Source organism: Cyprinus carpio, chromosome A7, assembly GCF_018340385.1.
Source record: "Cyprinus carpio isolate SPL01 chromosome A7, ASM1834038v1, whole genome shotgun sequence".
In the NCBI taxonomy this organism is placed as follows: Eukaryota; Metazoa; Chordata; class Actinopteri; order Cypriniformes; family Cyprinidae; genus Cyprinus; species Cyprinus carpio.
In genome coordinates, this window is record NC_056578.1 from 22,173,096 (window position 1) to 22,193,038 (window position 19,943).

Sequence of the window (19,943 nt, forward strand, 5' to 3'; positions counted from 1 at the left end):
AATCCTTCACAAGGCCTAGCCCAGTGTCCTCATTTAGCTGCCAGAATATGCCCACCACACTCCCATTTTAGATGGTTTTACAAATATCCCAAAGTGGCCTGGAGTACAGTATGTGAGAACTGTGATCTCCTCACTGAACCAGAAGGGTCAGTAACATCAGAATATAAAAAAAAACTGTGGCATTGTCTGACTATGTAATAATGTGTGTTACCTGTTGAGGTATGCTGTGGTTGAGCAGGATTGTGTGAAGTTCAGCAGACAGACAGAGATGAGAGAACAAGCTGGAATTAGTGTCTGACATCCCATCAGCACACATCTCGCTCTCATCGCTGCTGGACATCTCCTCCCACTCATCATCCGAGGGCTCTACAGACAAACACACACACACACAGACAGTCAATATCCCATCATATTATCTGTCTCGTGACACAAACATAGAAATCATTCCTCTAATTTTGCACATTAGTTTAATTTAGCACATCTTGTCTTCCCTGCTTGCATACAAACACACACGCACCATCGGAGCAGCACATGTTGACGATGATTTCCAGTGACGTCTGCTGTGCTGACAGCAGTGCTTTGGCCTCTCGCAACTCCAGTCTTTCTCTCTAAAAAATACACATACAACAAAACCACAGAAGTAACTGTTTGGGTTATTTGTACACATATAGAGATGGCTAAACTGATTTAAAATAGTTTGACTGAATACTAATAACCGATTTGATTAAGCTGAAATAGAGAATGAAATCATTAAGAGCATTCACAGCAACATGGAGATTTTAAACATGGCTTGCTTTGGTTCCTGATGTAAACTGGGCCACAAATGGGAGGCTCTGGATCAAATCTCTCCCTGAACTTTCAAAGAGGACAACATTCAAGACACCCTATGGGTAGGTTACACAGGAGCTCAGAGTGGTTACAGCAGCCCTGCACACTCGTGTGTAAGTGGGGAAAGTCACTCTGTGTTTAGAGAGAGTGAGAACCATCTGGCTCTGAGGGACAGATGTGCCATCATTTAGGCTGACATGGTCTGAAGGGGAAAGAGAGAGTACAGAAAGAGTGCAGGAGGTATGCTTTAGCCTTCATGTCAAGGAACATAGAGGAGATAGTCTTTAAGGACGCATCTATGATCTCCACAGGCACGCTAACCTATCATAATAATATAAGTGGCTCATTTTTGTAGTTAATGTTTTTAGATAATTCACCCAAAAACAAACTCTCATCGTTTAATCACCCTCATGTTGCTCCAAACCAGACTTTCTTCTGGAACGACATGAGAGTGAGTAAATCACACAATTTTCATGTTTGGGTGCACTGACAACTTTGTTTGTTTTTCCACTTAAAACAATAGCTTTTCAACATACAGGCAACAGATCTGAGATGTCACTTTTTGTTTTTGACATTCGATCATTAGGCTTTCTTCCGTTCATCTTCTCATCTCTCACGTCCTCCTCCATCTCTTCGGCCTCGTGACCTGCGGGCTGTGCATCTGAATGATCTGACTCTGTGGCAGATGTGGTCTCTTTGGACAGACGGGCAGATTCAGCATGCCACAGCTCTGGGATGAGCTCTCCTGCATCCAGACTGAGGCTGTGTGAGAGAGTGGTGGCCAGTGCAGTCAGTATATGAGACTGCTGTGTTAAAGACAGACCACTCTTCAGATTCCATAAAGAGCCTGAAAAAGATGAACAACTATTAACCACACGAAAATTTATTTAATTCTATTCATTAAACCTCTACCACCCATTCATAAAACAACATTACTGAATTAATCAATTATAAATTAACTCGCTAGTTATTAGCACTATATCAGCTCTGTACAAATACTACAACAAGGTTCAATTAGCTAAAAATATATACTACACACACATACATACATATATTCATATTGATCAATTTGAGTAAAAATGTTTTTTTAACAAGAAAGCGGCAAGATGAAAACCACTATTTTCTGTTTCAAACTTTCATATAACATCTTTAGGTTATAATAACATTAAACATTCAAATCCAGACTTTTATTTTCAAAGATTTATTATAAAATTGTATTATTTTTTCCCTAAAATGCAATAAATCCATGATACGTTTTTTTTTTCTTCCATTGAATCAATATAATCGTTATTTTCCATATTGAAACTGTTGAAAATACACTATAACATAGTGAGCCGACCCACATATGACAGGTTCTGAACTTCAATACTAATCTTATATACAGGCACTGGACTAAAAATACATTCAATCAGTCGTCGCTCCCAAAATTAATTCAACGGTTCATCTTGTTAATGCTATAAATTAATTGCAACAATAAAATAAAATTTCATCATGAACATACATGAAAAATAACATCACATTAAACCACAGACATTACAAAATGATATTTCCCTTACATTCAACTAGCTACCAAACGTGCATTCATCTTTGCCATTTTACATTAATTTAGTTGACTAGTGCTATACGCTGTTTTAACAAAAACATTAATGGCATAAAAAAAAATTTACACCGACAAGCTACGCAATATCACATTCATAATCGAATGAGATTCATCTGCAATTATGAACGCTATATTGCATAACTTGTCAGTGATGTATGGCTCTGTATATTAAATGGCGCTCCATCTAAAAGCACGTAATGGAGATTTATCACAGAACCGGCTTTATTGACGAGCTACGCATGACAATCACATGCAATTTATCGTGCAGCCCTAAGTTTGTTTGTTGATCACAAAGTACAAATTAGATGAGAAAAACTAGGATGCTGGGTGTATTCAGAGCGCTGTGATTGGTTAAGCGGATATATCGCATTCTGCAGAGAAGGGAGACTGGCGTTTGTCGTGGTTTGGTAATAAAAAGGGAGAAAAAAATGACAGAATAACCCTACGGATATCGCATTTTGCGTAAAATTCAAAATGGACTTTTCAATACCGACCAGATACAATACTGATTTTGGCAGAAACTCAATTTTTTTAAAAAGGCATTTATTGCGTTTTGGAAACAAATTATTTATATATATATATATATATATATATATATATATATATATATATTAGCTAGTAGCATCTTGCATAGTGTGGATGTAGTAAATGTATTTATTATACATCCAGTGTCGTGTTCTTTTACCTGCAGCCAGAGTTCGCAGGAGAGTGTATTCCATACTCGTGTTTGTGGAGGACAGAATGTTTTCCAACACCCCAAACACTGCTGCGTTCACACTGCGCACCAGCTCTTCATTCTCTTCGGTTACTGTGTGCAGGCAGTGGGCTACACAAAAAAATAAAATAATAAAAAACACACACACACACACACACACACACAAAACAGCAATTTGAATTTGGGGTATATACACACTACTGTTATAAAGCATGGGGATAGTAAGATTTTTTAAATGTATTTAAAAGAAACTCTTATACTCACCAAGGCTGCATTTATTGGATTAAAAATAGAAAATAAGTGTTTTCTATTTGAAAGACTGTAAAATGTAGTTTACTCCATTGAGCGTAAAGCTGAATTTTCAGCATCATTACTCCAGTCTTCAGTGTCACGTGATCTTCAGAAATCATTCTTAGGGATGTAACAGACAGTAAAAGAAATGGACACAGCGACCCAATTGGAACTCAATTGAGACAAGTGAAGCCCATTTTTAGCGATTTTTAGCACTTCCGTTTCTGACGCGCAGACTCAAACTAAGCTTGATGACGTCAGCAACCTGTCTGACAGATGTAAATCTTCTAGTAGCTGTGCGTGCAAACTGCCATCGTTAATCTTGCAGAGACGGCGAGTTTGAGCGGGGAGTTCTTTGGCGTGAGTGAGCAGGAGTAAGTATTCTGATTAATTATTTTGTATAGTATTTTAAAATGTAACGCCAGTACGCCATATCTCTTGACGTCTCCCCGATTGCCTGCGAGCTTTTCCTCCTGTCTGTACGGTAATTTCTCTACTGTGCGACAGAGAGTCGAGTGGTTATGACGCAATCGTTAGCCTATTTTTACAAAAACTGTTTCTACGGGGCCATAATGTAACATAGAAGGTAATGGAGCACTTTATACATTGTCGTGTATCTTTAGAAATAAATAATGGACAAATGGAGTCTTTAAACGCCTCAGATGTAAAGTTATTCGCTGTCAAAGTGACGCAAAGATGAATGGGAGTCAATGGGATGCTAACGCAAGTGAAGTTCTGCTACAAGATGGCGGCACGCGGCCGACTTCAACTTCCGGTCGACTTCCTTGCCCCCTGGGGATGTAACTATTCACTCAACTTACGATTCGATTCAATTCATGATTTTGTAGGGCTGGACAATATTTCAATATCAATATGTATCGCGATAAAAAAAAATTCAATAACGGTGATATGGTTTTTAAACACATTTCCGATATTTCGATATACCAGTGTTTCCCATACATTGATTTATTTGTGGCGTTTGACTTCGTTGAATAAATATGAGCACTGTACGTTTCAAAATCAAAACACGTCGCGGGTGTTTTATATGAATGTATCTCTGAAGGGAACCGACTGTTTTCAGAAAAGTTTCGATGGCATTTTAATTTTATCTGATAAAGAAGCGTTCATAGGCGCAGCTCCTTTGATTATAGCCGTTACTGGAGAAACCGTTGGGTCTACCGCACTCACAGCGCCTCCTGCTGGCAGACAATCAGTTTGCATTTAAGCCCGGCTCCAGCAACATGCCTTTTTTTTTCCTGCAGCAACTCAAGAGCACTCTTCATACTCTTTATACTGACTAAAGCACATTTGTTTCAATCTATATCCAAAGTACTGCAAAAACAGTTACATTTTGAAATATTTTTACTATTTAAAATAACTTTTATTTTAAAATGTAGTTTATTCCTGTGATCAAAGCTGAATTTTCAGCATCATTACTCCAGTCTTGACATGATCTTCAGAAATCATTCTATTATGCTGATTATCAATATTTAAGAGAGTTGAGTACTTTTTTTTTCAAGGATTCTTTGATGAATAGAAAGATCCAAAGATCAGCATTTATCTGAAACATAAAGCTTTTGTAACATTACATTTTGATTACATTTGATTTGATTACACTATTCCATCCAAAAGCTTTGAGTCAGCATGATTTCTTTCTTTCTTTTGGAAAGAAATTATAGAAATTTTTATTTAGCAGAGATGCTTTAAATTGATCAAGACATTTATAAAGTTACAAAATATTTCTATTTCAAATAAATGTTCTTCTAAACTTTCTATTCATCAAGAAACCTACTCAGCTGATTTCAACAAATTTTTTTGAGCAGCAAATCAGAATATAAGAATGATTTCTGAAGGATCATGTAATCAGAGTAATGATGCTAAAAAATATAGCTTTGAAATCACAGGAATAATTTATATTTTAAAATATTTCCAAATATAAAACAGTTATTTTAAATAGTAAAAATATTTCAAAATGTTACTTTTCTTGCTGTATTTTGGATCAAATAAATGCAGGTTTGGTGAGCAGAAGAGAATTCTTTAAAAACATTAAAAATCTTAGTTCAAAAGCTTTTGACTGGTAGTATATATTAGCCTATAGTTTGAAGTTAAAGATATTAACTTTAATTAGGTGAGTCTGAAATGATTATTTGACAGTGATTTCACATTTATTGTTTGTATGAAGGCTAAATACAAAAAAAGAATGTTTTTTTTTTTTTCAAAAATATTAAATGGTTTTAAATGAGGTGTCAGACTTTGCAAATTCATTTTTCATAAATTTATATACACCGACATCTGTTGTGGGCGTTCTTGGCAGTTTTTACGAGGCTTTTTATAGTGTTCATTTCGATATCGGAATTATATCGTATCGACCGAAATTAAGAAATATATCGTGATATAAATTTTGGCCATATCGTCCAGCCCTAATTCAATACACAATTATTATTATTTTTAAAACAAAATTATATTTAAGACAAATTATGAATTTTGTGTCCTTTTATTATTGCTTGGACAAAATGCAGTACATTTCTTTGTGAAATTGAAATATAACTATAATAATATACTAATATAGCACTTGCATATCATTGCTCTTTTGTTGGTTTTGATTGCTTCTATTGTCCTCATTTGTAAGTCGCTTTGGATAAAAGCATCTGCTAGCCCATCTGCTAATGCCAAGACAGAACTGCTTGTGGTTCCAGCAAACCCATCGTTTCATCACAATTTCACCATCAAGTTAGGCACATCAACCATAACTCCTTCAAAAACAGCCAGAAACCTTGGAGTTATGATTGATGATCAGCTAACTTTCTCAGACCACATTGCTAAAACTGTCCGTTCCTGCAGATTTGCTTTATTCAACATTAAAGGGATAGTTCACCCAAAAATCAAAATTATGTCATTAATGACTCACCCTCATGTTGTTCCAAACCCGTGAGACCTCCGTTCATCTTCGGAACACAGTATAAGATATTTTAGATTTAGTCCGAGAGCTTTCTGTCCCTCCATTGAGAATGTATGTACGGTATACTGTCCACGTCCAGAAAGGTAATAAAAACATCTTCAAAGTAGTCCATGTGACATCAGAGGGACCGTTAGAATTTTTTGAAGCATCGAAAATACATTTTGGTCCAAGAATATCAAAAACTACGACTTTATTCAGCATTGACTTCTCTCCCGGGTCTGTTATGAGCGCGTTCACCTCACATCCGGTTCGCGAACGAATCACTCGATGTAACCGGATCTTCTTGAACCAGTTCACCAAATCGAACTGAATCGTTTGAAACGGTTTCGCGTCAACAATAAGCATTAATCCACCAATGACTTAAGCTGTTAACTTTTTTAAACATGGGTGACACTCCCTCTGAGTTCAAATAAACCAATATCCCGGAGTAATTCATTTACTCAAACAGTACACTGACTGAACCGAGCCAGATAACGAACGAAACATTGACTCGTTCTCGAGTCAAGAACCGTTTCTGTCGGACGCATCCGATTCGAGAACCGAGGAGCTGATGATACTGCGCATGCGTGAAGCAGACTGACACACAGCGCGTCTGAACTGAACTGGTTCTTTTGGTGATTGATTCTGAACCGATTCTGTGCTAATGTTATGAGCGCGGGTAAACCGAAGGCTTCAATCAAGGGCAATCATCGCCAATGAAGTCATTACGTCGAGCGCAAAGAACTGGTGAACCCGTTTTCGGCAACCGGTTTATTGAATTAAACTGTCTGAAAGAACCGGTTCGCGGAGAAGAACAGAACTTCCCATCACTACCGGTGATCCGAAAACCGATGCAACCGGTTCTTGACTCGAGAACGAGTCAATGTTTCGTTCGTTATCTGGCTCGGTTCAGTCAGTGTACTGTTTGAGTAAATGAATTACTCCGGGATATTGGTTTATTTGAACTCAGAGGGAGTGTCAGCCATGTTAAAAAAGTTAACAGCTTAAGTCATTGGTGGATTAATGCTTATTGGTGTAGTTTTATCAAGATTTATTCACACTTGGATCGGGAGCCTGGTTGAAACATGAGCCGAATTCCACAGAAAGGCAGGATGTTGTAAATCAACTCCCAGCAACCACAGTCTGATAACCGACTCTTTCACAGAACAGCTTTCAACATTAACACCATTAGAACAATCATTGACAATTTCAATTCGAAGAAGAGATTGTCTAATTTGGGGCAAGTAATCGAAGAGATGGACAGTCTGAGCCTCACATGTAAAGCCATGACAGAGAAAACAAGATCGTTGGATTGACTTCCCCCCACCTAGCAAAACCAGACTGAAATTCCTAAGGAGACCTGTTTAACCCCTCTGGTCTCCACAGGACATATCCTTACTCCCCAGAATGGCACAGAGAATGCCTTCCAATGCATATATGCACCAAAATGAACTCAAAAAAGACTTCTAAATGGATATCAGTCCATTGCTTAACTCCATATCATTGATGTAACCGACACATTTGATTTTAATGTTTCTAATCACTTATTGTGTATGTCTTTTTTTAAATAACTCAATAATTGCTTAAGGGATCATATTCATGTTTAGTATGTGTGTGTTCGAATATTCTTGCTTGAAACGTTTCTGACCATTAGTTATTTGTCAAATGTATCATATTCTTGTTATAGGAATCATGTCCAAATTATACCCTGCAAGAGCGGGGAAAATTCGGACCTCGTGCTTGATAAGATAACATATGATTTATGAATGGGTGGGACAAACAATGCAACACACGAGAAAAGACAATATCTAATTGGTCAAGACAACATTTGAGGTGTGGCCAAAAGGCCAGTTTAAATACTCAGGACACCATCAAATTTTGCTTTTAGCTTTGCTTGTAGTTTAAGCTTTTAGTCATGTTTTTTAGCTTTTAGCTTTTAGCTTTTGTCAAGCTTTTGCTATCAGTCATGCCGGCTTTTAGCTTTGCTTGTAGTTTAAGCTTTTAGTCATGCTTTTAGCTTTTGTCAAGCTTTTGCTATGAGTCATGCCGGCTTTTAGCTTTGCTTGTAGTTTAAGCTTTTAGTCATGCTTTTAGCTTTTAGCTTTTGTCAAGCTTTTGCTATCAGTCATGCCGGCTTTTAGCCTTTGCTTTTTAGCTTAAGCTTTTAGTCATGCTTTGTCATCACTTTTAGCGTTCTTCGAGCGCCGTTCCAGCGTGCTTCGGCCTGCACGCCTGCTGCTACTTAGCCACGATGAGAAGAAACACCACCTAGTCTCGTCAAACTTTACTTCTTTTCTTTTCCGTTTGAGAGTTTCGTGTTCTGAGTTAAGTTTTGTAACGCCGTGTCTCCGAGTCTGACCTCGCGTGCCCGTCTGAAACTTCAACCAGCCCACAAGTCTGCATCTTCAGCCAACGCCCAAACCACGGGCTTCCCAAGACGTCACTTCAACGACTACTGAACTTCCAGCCAATCAGCAACTTCGGGAAACCCCCTTTTCAGCGACAACAAAGGGAACCCCGTTAAACAGGCAACGCAAGTAACCTCCAGACTCACATCTGTACTGGTGTTATCTAATATAATTTTAACCTCATTGAGGAACTCAGTGCGAGGGTTAATTAAGTGATTAATTGGTTGTTCATGTCTATGCAATTTCACGTATTGCTGTAAACTTGGGATTTCACATTTTCATTCTCTTAAACTCACTCTTTCCTAACGTTCTATCCTCCTGCAACTTGTGTGAATGTGTGAGTGCGTGTGCTTATGTGTTAGATTAGTTTATATGTCTTAGATTTATCTAATAAAGCCTTATTTATATTGAAAAGAGAAGTATCTTGTGTTTTGTGCTGGGAGCAAGTTAATGTCTTAAACTGCCGATCTTGTTACTGTGCTAAGTAATAGTGTTTTCACTATACTTTGGATATTAATATCCAGCGCAGATTTGATGTTAAACGGCTCGTTCAGTGATCAGCCGTGAAACAGTGATTCTGTTCAAATTCCCTTTAAAATCTTAAATGATTCCCTTTGAGCTAAATTGACCTGTTTCCCTTACATTGTTGACGCGAACCGTTTCAAACGATTCAGTTCGATTTGGTGAACTGGTTCAAGAAGATCCGGGTACATCGAGTGATTCGTTCGCGAACCGGATGTGAGGTGAACGCGCTCATAACAGACCCGGGAGAGAAGTCAATGCTGAATAAAGTCGTAGTTTTTGATATTTTTGGACCAAAATGTATTTTCGATGCTTCAAAAAATTCTAACGGACCCTCTGATGTCACATGGACTACTTTGAAGATGTTTTTATTACCCTTTTGGACGTGGACAGTATACCGTACATACATTCTCAATGGAGGGACAGAAAGCTCTCGGACTAAATCTAAAATATCTTAAACTGTGTTCCGAAGATGAACGGAGGTCTCACGGGTTTGGAACAACATGAGGGTGAGTCATTAATGACATAATTTTGATTTTTGGGTGAACTATCCCTTTAAGAAGATCAGGCCCTTTCTTTCGGAACATGCTGCACAACTCCTTGTTCAAGCTCTTGTTCTGTCCAGGCTAGACTATTGCAATGCTCTCTTGGCAGGTCTTCCAGCCAGTTCTATCAAGCCTTTACGATTAATCTAAAACGCGGCAGCAAGATTAATTTTTAATGAGCCGAAAAGAATACACGTCACACCTCTATTTATCAATTTGCACTGGCTACCAATAGCTGCTCGCATAAAATTCAAGGCATTGATGTTTGCATACAAAACCATCACTGGCTCTGCACCCCTTTACCCTAAATTTATTACTTCAGACTTATGTGCCCTCTAGAAGCTTGCGTTCTGCATGTGAACGTCGCTTGATTGTGCCATCCCAAAGAAGCACAAAGTCACTTTTATGGACTTTTAAATTAAATGTTTCCTCCTGGTGGAATGACCTGCCCAACTCAATCCGAGCAGCTGAGTCCTTAGCCATCTTCAAGAATCGGCTTAAAACACATCTCTTCCATCTTTATTTGACCCTCTAACTTTTTCACTCACTATTCTAATTCTATTAAAAAAATAAAAAATAAAAAATGTAACTACCTTTCTAATCTTTTTGTATCCTATCTATTTTTCTTTTCATTTATTATACAATTATAAAAAAGACCTCTATCACTAGCTTGTTCTATTCTTTTTCTATTCTATATGTTTTCTTTTTATTTATTATATTATTTAAAAGCCCTTGCTACGTATACTGTGTTTAGGTTAACTGAGACTTGTTATAGCACTTACTATATCATTGCTCTTTTGTTGTTTTTGATTGCTTCCATTGTCCTCATTTGTAAGTCGCTTTGGATAAAAGCGTCTGCTAAATGACTAAATGTAAATGTAAAATGTAAATGCTAAATAACAAAATTTAAATAGAATGTAAATGTAACTAACAAAACTAAATTTAAATTTTAAAACAAGCCCCAAATCAAATAAATAACACAAATAAAATACATTTCTTCATATAAACAAAATAAGGCTCTGTCTGTGCTTTTCCATTTAAAATTAGAGGCAACCACTGCATTTTAATCATGATCCAAACAAAGATGCCAAATACATGCAACATGAGCAGTTTTTTATTGAAATTAGATAGTATGATTTAGAAATTCTGAAGCAAAAACAGAATGGTTTGACTTCAGTTTTGTGAAACTATACATAAAATTATCTGCATGAAACAGCAGACGAGCTGAATGAGATGCAGATTCACTCTCTGCCAGCAGGTGGGGCTTAAAGCGTTTCCTTGGTTTCTGCTGTAAACGAAGCTGCGCTGAACTTATGAACTTTAATATGCATTACACAGAGGCAAGATGAAAAGAAAAAATACCATCTAAACTTTTCTAAAAACAGTAAGTTGCCCTCAGACATACATTCATATAAGCTCCTACCCCTAAATGAATCGCGATTTGCTTAGCATCTCAACCGATTTGAATCATCACATATTTGAATTGATTTTCAACCGGCTTGCAGTTAATTGTTACATCCCTAATCATATACCTATATATATATATATATATATAAAAAAGAAAAAAAAACACTTACTAATCCCTAACTCACCTGCTGATATTGCCAGCTCCATATTCTGAGGGTGTCTCTGTAGACAATGTAGAAGAACATCTAGAAGTCCAGCCTTGTTAAACACTGAAACAGCTGTGCTACTGCTCTCACTACACATCCACAAAAAAAGAAACACACAGATTATACAAAACTGCAACCATGTCATCTTATTGAACATTATTGACAATTTGACTGTTTACAACACAACTCTTCATGCCTTGTTTTTATTGTACGTATATGCCAGGTAGTTTTGAATGATTTACTTAATGACCCTGGTGATTGGGCCTCTCAAGGACCATGAAGTCAGTTTGAGCTCAATCTTACCAGAGGTTCCAAAGTAAATTTACTGCCTCATTGGCGACGTCTTCCACCGTGTGTTTCTGTCCTTTCATAGTAGGAGACGAGCTCATGTCAAAGCCAGTACAGCACTGCTCTCCACAAACACACACAAGAGAGACTTGTCAAAAAGAGATTTTTTTTCTTCTCCCTTCTCACTAGGGCTGGGCCATATGGCAAAATTATCATATGAATTTTTTTTTTTTTTTTTTTCAGGCAGGATCAAGATCCACAATCTTTTTCATGTTAGTTTTTAAGAATATTGTGCAAGTGAATAAGAAGTACAGCCATGGTAATTTCATTATTCAAAAAATGTAGCCCTGCAAAGTAACAAAGGATAAAAGAAAAAAGAATGACATATCTCTACATGGTTAATGAATTAAGTAGACTGACTAAAATATCCTTCATCAATGCAATAAAAAAAAAATCATGTTTTAAGGGGTGGACACACTTTTCTTTTCATTCCATTGACTTCCATTTATACGCATACAAATGCTGGAGTCCAGAAACGCAAGCTTCACATTTCACTGCATTCTAAACTGAACTTCACCCTGCAAATTTGTATCAATTGCTACTAATTAAGACTAATAAATGATTGATACATCACAGCATGAGCTGTCAGCTGAAATAAAAAACATAAACTTTAAAGCTACAGGTTTGCTGCTTTACAGGAAAGTGGATTGTATATTTGCAACCCTCTACACTACGAGTAAATCACTCGCATATGTGACCAAATCTTCACTCTGGCCAACTAAATGATGTATAATATTAGCCACTGGCTAATAAATTCTCAGATTTTACTCGCCAGTTTGTGAGTTGGAGGCTAAGTATAAGTTTAGCACAGATATATTTTCACTCGCTGAACACACTGACTGAGCGCTTCAGAGCTTGACTCTCCATCAAGCGATCTGTGCTGTTTTTCAGTTCATCTCAATGGATGCACAGCGCACCTGTATTTGACGTACCGTAAACTCTAATGTGAAGGTGCGCACCTCGCCATCTCTCACACTTACTCAGAGAGAGAGAGAGAGAGAGAGAGAGAGAGAGAGAGAGAGAATTGACACGCTACACATAAACAATACTCTTTGTTGTATTTTCCAGTCAAAATAACTTTCCTTTGGAATTCTTCAGCTTTTAAGAACTGTCGGGTTTTCCTGTAGTAGGGGGAACTAAAGCGCAATCTGCAATTTCTTTGGCTGGCACTCAACTTATATCGTCCCTGTATTGGTTTCAGCAAACCTGATTAATATCCATGAATCCAGCAGCTCATTAATCCTTAGTAGTTCTTAGTGCGTTTTATATTGTTCTTATTAGTAGAATTTGTATCATTATTATCTTATCAGTATTTTTGTTAGTTTTTTTGTTATTTTTTTTGTCCAGAAACACTGAAAGACCAAAAAAGCACCACCACCAGTCCAGTTAAAATGTTCAGTTAAAATGACTAATATGCATTCAAACTTGGTTATCAAGTTTCAGTTCTGATTACTAAAGTTCAGTCATTAAATAATACTTGATTATCATATTATAATGCCTGACTGACTGATGTTAAGAGTGTACTTTCAGATATTTAAAGGGGTGCTATTATGCTCTTTCACTTTTTCAACTTTAGTTTGTCTGTAATGTTGCTGTTTGAGCACTTTTCAAAAACTACAACGAAGGACTCCCGACCAGGTGCCGAGTGCTGTCAGTCACAACACACACTGGCCCAGCTAACCAATCACAGCATGTTTTGTATTTCAGAAGGTGGGCCTTCATTTGATACAGGAACTATTCAAGCCGTTCATGTCAGACTGGGGAGAGAGGTGTTGTAATAATGTAAAATATGTGAAAAATAATTTTTTCAAGCAACCTAGTATGAGAGCCTGTTCTAGTACACCCCCAAAACAAAATCAAGACTTTGTAAAAGAGCATAATAGGACCCTTTTAAAAGACCGTGCCATTTTACAAACATTTATTTAATATATATATTAAATAAATGGCAAGTTAACTAAAAAGTTTACTAGCCAATGGCGATTTAATTGCCAAGGTGTCCGTAGAGGATTGATTTGTACATTCTAGATATATTATGTTTTTATGTTTCAAGTTAAAGACTGTCATGCCAATAAAGCTTTTTAAATTGAATTGATCCAGCATTCGTACCTCCCTCAGAAGAGCAGACAGAGGCGTCAGCACATCCTGTTTCACCATGTCCTCACACACTTCAGGGCCTCCGCAGGCACTAAGATTCCTGTAGCACAGACGCAGAGGAAAATAAAGGCTTACTTTAAGTAACTAAATAAGACACATAATGTGTGTCACTAAATAAACCCCCGAGGCTGAGGAGTCTTATATGAGAGTCTTATAACAGTGCAATAATGATAGCAGGCACGCAATACACCAAACTGTTCATTAGACAAACTACTGCAGAGGGAAATAATAACAACATTTAAATTTTATAATTGACGCTTATTTCTATGCAAGAAATGCACATTCTGCGTAACGAGTTTCTGTGTCTTTCATTTCCTTGGCGGCTGATGTGCACTACAGCTCAGGTTTAGTATGTCAGTGTCACCTGAGAGTAAGGGTAAGGGTGTGTGTGTGTGTGTGTGTGTGTGTGTGTGTGTGTGTGTGTGTGTGTGTGTGTGTGTACCTGAGTGCTCCAGCAGCAGTCTCTCTGACCGCCAGGCTGCGATCCAGCAGTAAAGGTCCGATTTTCCTGACTGCATCTCTCTGGAGGAATCCTGGGATCATCTGACTCTGCTGTACAACACGAGAGATACTGGCACACGCGTACTCGCGCACATCAGCTGATGGACTCTGCAGCTAAACACACACATAGAGAAGGAGAGTCACCTGCAGACAGACATATGGGGGGAGAGAGGGGTGATTTCACCCCGTGGGGAAGTTCAGCCACCCCTTATATCTAGACAACCTTAAACAAAATCGGTGATATGACCACACATTTTTAAAGAGTAACCATTTTACTCCCTCTATGATGAAGAAGGGCCCATGTTACTACATTTGTAACTACACTTAAGTTCAAAAACCTGTTTTTTACTGTTTAAAGTGATTTTTGTACGTTCAAGGACTCATGCTTCTTGTGTCTGAACAATTGCAGACAAATCTGAAAACACACCACATGTGTTTGTGCTTTAAGACGTTATAATATGAGTCTATAATGTTAGCTGGAAACTGCTGGATGACAGAAGTTTGTTAAAATGGTCCAAGTGGTGTATTTGAGCCGAAGGTCCTGGTTTAAGTTGAGCCAGTGGCTCACCCCTTCTTATGATTATAAAGTATAATTTTACCATGATTCTACATGATATCTCATTCATTTTAAACCAAACATTTTTTGATTATGTTCTTTGTTTTGAACTAATTTTTTTTTTTTTAAATAGGCCTTGTTTATTGGCCATTGAAGTTTTATGACTTTTATGAATTGTATTTCCCTGCAACATTTATAAGTGTGACGTTGAGTACTATTATCCCAGTTCAGTAAGGTCAACTGCAGTCATTTTTTTTTTTTTTTATTCTTCAATTTGAACTCTATTTTGTTCAGAAATTTGTAAATAATAATTTTAAAAAAGCCTTCAAAGTTGTGAACTGTATCTTTAAATAAAAATTTTCAGGAGTCATCCTTCCATCCATTCTATTATCCAAACCTTTTTTTCCTTATTAGGGTTGTGGGGAGCTGGATCCTAACCTATCATCTTAAACTACAGATAGAGAAAAACCCTGGATGGATGGCCAGTCCATCACAAGGCTCATATACAGATTTTAAGTCATTTTTATTGATTTTTTATCTTCTTTTGATATATCATGAGATGGTTTACTTCAGCATCATCAATGGCACAGTTTAACTCCATATGGCTCAACTTTCCCCTCCCTCACTGGAGGCAAACTGAGCCAAGAGACCACCGTTTTATTTATTTGGAAAGCGGTTTATTTTAGATCCAATGTGATTATTCCCAAGGATGCCCCACATCATGAAATGTATGTAACTTACATATTTAAGTTGGACCCATTACTGTCATGTGCTCCCTTTAAACACACTGAACTGAACTGGATCAGCTCAGCACACTCTCCCCTACTTGAACCCCCCTTAGGAATGTAAGAAAGACTGGATGGTTCAAGGTTGAAGATCCGAGTAAAGGTTTGCTGCCTCGCTTCATTTATTCATCATGCCAACATCCATGCCATCAGTGAAAGAGCTGACACGGTCATTACACACGCCGTATTTAACTGTTACGCTAATGTTGGTTTTATCTCAGCATTTCCAAATATTTAGATTCATAAACACAATTTACTGCAGGTCTGAAGAGTTGTCACAGCAGTGGAAGCTTACTTTATCGAGCAGCTCCGCCGCCGGAGAGTCTTCGTCTTCTGATTCTTCAGCAGTCTGTTTAACAGGAGCTGCTGGGAGACCATCGGGCGAAAACGATGGCCGTTTGAATTTGTTGTTTTTAGTCTTTCCCATATTTTTAATATGTTTGGACTACGCTTGAAGTGAAATATCAATTTCAATCTGTTTTACAACTCCGGCAAGCTCACAACACGAACGACCATGTGGACATTAGCCGCTGCCGTAAATCGTAAGAGACAGTCGTAAGAAAAGTGTCGTCAAAAAAGATGGGAGCGCCACCCCGTGGGTCCAACAACGCCCTGCATTTGAAAGCGGCGGTGATAGAAATCTTATTAATCCGCATGGGATATACTGTATGTAAAATGGTCAGCATCCAGTCATCTGTTTTCTCTATCCGACGTTCCACCACAGGATAATCCTTAAATCAAAACCAAGCGTTTTGGATCTAGTTACAGATAAACTCCTTCAGGAGAGCCCATGTCTAATCTTTAACAGTATTAAGAGTGAATCTTCCCATATGGAGTTTGAGATCTGTCTGTACTCCCTCTTCTGCATCCTCTGGGAGTTTCTTGGGGGCAAACCATAATGTAAAAAGAAGAGTGATAATGGAAGTACTAACTTGGCAACATTTTCATAAGAATATCTCATATTTCATAGGAATATTGATCTAGCCTATAATTTCTGTCACTATTGACTTTTTGTCTCCCCAAAATGCCTGTTTGTCCTTGTGTCCTCTACAGAAGACATTATGAAAATTATGCCGTTTTGTAACAAAAAAGGCATATTCTGATTTGAAACCCCATAACATTTTTCTGAGATGTTTATTTACAACAGACGATTTGAAAATTGCCCAGATTTAAATGATAATTGCAAAACATGATCACATTTCCCCAAGAGTGCTAAATTTGATAATTCTGTCAATATCAGTCATACCTGTATTTAAAGACCAAGGAGAGGGAGTGTTTAAGATCAAACTTCCAAATATTTGATCTCTCTATAAAGCCTGTACAGGACATCCAGGATTAAGAAAGAAACATTTTTTATGATTAGTAGTTGTGCTGATATTATTTTTTTATGGAACTCATGATACTTTCTCAAAAGAACAGCATTTATTCGAAATGTCTTTACTGTCTTTAATGCATCCCTGCTAAATAAAAATATTAATTTCCTTAGAAAAAAAAAAACGGTAGTGAAAGCAATCAAGTAGTTTAGCTTAGATAAAGAAAAATAGCAACTGAATCAACCACAGACATTTTAAAAGCCTTTGGAAGTTCTCAGTTTTAACAATTGTATTTTAATTTCACTTTCTTCCTTTCTTTCTTTCATTCTTTCTTTCTCAATAGAGTACGTTTTGGCTGTAGAGCTTGTTTGACCTGTCCTAACCCTGTGCAGTGTGTTGAATGAGAGCTAGAGACCCTGGGTCTTCCTTTCCAAATCCCCTACTGCAAGTCAGCGCGTGGCAGCCCTCCCCAACAACCGTCCTGAGAGGACCCATAATTAATCCCCATTCAGCATGTTTCAAAATCACATACAGCCAGCACATCAGAGATGATTTCAACATTATGTGTCTGAAACCATTTGAGTAAAGAAAAAAAAAGTGCACACACATTTCTCTCTGTCTTTCTGTCTACATTGAATAAACTGAAAAAAAAAAAAAAAAATTGAGTGTGTAAAGGTTAATTCCTGTTCCAACAGGTTTCCTCTAGCACAGCATTATTTCACTGATAATGGCTGCCTATCTACAAAGGACAGAGCAACCCATAAACTCATAAACTCTTTATCTAACATACACACATACACATCCTAAAGCAGGGGTGTCAAACTCAACTCCTGGAGGTCCGGAGCCCTGCAGAGTTTGGATTCAACCCTAATGAAACACACCTGATCCAACTAATCAAGTCCTTCTGGCGTATTTGAAAACTGGTATGTGTGTTGGAGCAGGGTTGGAACAAAACTCCGCATGGCTACGGCCCTCCAGGAACTGAGTTTAACACCCCTGTCCTAAAGTTTATATGTTCTGAACGTTTTTTTTTTTTTTTATTCAACCAAAAAGATTACGCAAACACCATACATACACACACTGTGGGGCCGAAGAACCTCAAGATCCCCTCAAAGAACATAAAGATGAACGCAAACTCGTCCATCTCACCACTAGATGGAAGTGTTGTTCTATGTTTCTACAACAGCCTAGTCCCAAATCTCTCCACAGCAATTTCACACTTTTTTTTTTCCTTTTCAGATCGAGTTTGTGTGGATAAACAGTGCAGCACAATGACGAAACACATCTGCTGGGTGAAATATCCTTCAGCGCCAGAGCCAAAGGAGCGCTGGACCGTAGTGAGAGGATGTTCTGTCGGATAGGCATTGGCCATTTGGCCATTTCGAGGTGAATGATCTATGTGCAGAGTTTTTCTTTAGAGGAAAACTAATAGAACACACATTCCTCCAGCAAACACACTTAGTTATATGGCTTACAATTGTTCACCCAGCCTTAAAACATAAGCCATTTCAACACAAAGTTTATGTAGATTTACATGTTGCAGGAGATTCTTGGACTTTTTACATTTATTTTAATTTTAGAATCTAAATTCCAGAAGACATTTTAATCTCTCGCAGAGATTTGTTTGTTGTGTGTTAGATGGTATCTACAAATCCTCACCATGTGAGAATAGCAAACACAAGACAGCAGAAGACTATTTCTGCTTTTTCTAACGGATGTTCACAATCTCTCAGAGCAAAATGAAGAGAGGAACCCTGCAAAAACTCTTGACTTCATGTGATTTCTTGTTTACCAGTCTGCTCAAGGAGTCCATTTTAACTGATTTCACTACTAAATGTTTAAAAGTTCAATTCAGTATATAGTAGTTCAGTTCAGTTCAATATAAAATCATTCTTTTCTGTATACATCTAAATCAAAACAACAACAGCAACATATTTTATGCCCAAGTTTCGCTTTTTATTATTATTTATTCATGTTTCATTTAAATATTTATCTGTCCTCAATGCCGCTGTTCTGAGTTTTGAATGGAGAGAAAAATTGCCGTGAATTCTTGGCTGTGTGTTTATACCTCATGACAAGCTCATCAGTTCACTGCCTTACAAGACAGTAACCTCTTAGACTAAAACAACATCTTCACCCACATAAGCGCTATACCAGAGTCAGAACACAGAGTTAGTCCCATGCTGCCATAAAATGCTACAATAGAGCATTTCAATCCAAGACAGAGAACGAGAAAGGCAGAAGGATGAATAAACTGACTGGTGTTATGAAAAATGGGGAAAGGAAGCTCTTTAGGTCAAAATAAGTGGGTGATGTTTGTCCCCGATGTCAGGAAAACCACATAATGAAATTTAATTACAGTATACAGACGTAATCTGACCAAAATCCCCCCCCATCCCATCCCCAGCCCTCCTCCACTGGGTGAGACTGAGGAACAACAGGAATGGCCATTTTCTTACTACAGACAAATAAAAAATATAAAAGAGAATCAGTGCATTTATTTTCCATGTAATAAAGAGAGGGAGAAAGAGCAGCCAAATAAGCAGATGAGGTATAATTGTTCTAATGTTTTCGTGTGATCTTTATCCATCAGCTGTTGCCCTGCAGGCTTCAATCTGACCTTTTGAGCAAAGCAAAAAAACACACACACTCCAGCTGCAGAAACAATGAGGGAAGAATAACTACAGCACAAATCTGGACAGAGTGAGCGGGTCCAAATACTTTTCTTCACCTCTCTTCTCCCTGAATCAGGCCTGATCATGGCCCTCAGTGTAGAAGGGAACTGTGATGTCATGCTAAAAATGTGGATCACTCATGCAAGAACAA

The 19,943-nt window shown here is 37.7% G+C and overlaps 1 protein-coding gene across 1 annotated transcript in view; it reads right to left on the minus strand.

Moving 5' to 3' along the window:
- The window catches only part of LOC109084829 (HEAT repeat-containing protein 3-like), a 28,132-nt gene extending 11,762 nt beyond the window's left edge, over window positions 1-16,370 (minus strand). Inside the window, exons 1-9 of the mRNA XM_042760355.1 lie at window positions 16,100-16,370; window positions 14,405-14,577; window positions 13,915-14,002; window positions 11,764-11,867; window positions 11,440-11,549; window positions 3,114-3,254; window positions 1,365-1,675; window positions 518-608; window positions 212-366 (exon numbers count right to left, since the gene is read on the minus strand). Coding sequence (XP_042616289.1) covers window positions 212-366; window positions 518-608; window positions 1,365-1,675; window positions 3,114-3,254; window positions 11,440-11,549; window positions 11,764-11,867; window positions 13,915-14,002; window positions 14,405-14,577; window positions 16,100-16,231 — 1,305 coding nt within the window. The 5' untranslated portion in view covers window positions 16,232-16,370. The remainder of the gene's footprint in view (window positions 1-211; window positions 367-517; window positions 609-1,364; window positions 1,676-3,113; window positions 3,255-11,439; window positions 11,550-11,763; window positions 11,868-13,914; window positions 14,003-14,404; window positions 14,578-16,099) is intronic.
- Between the last annotated feature and the right edge of the window lie 3,573 nt (window positions 16,371-19,943).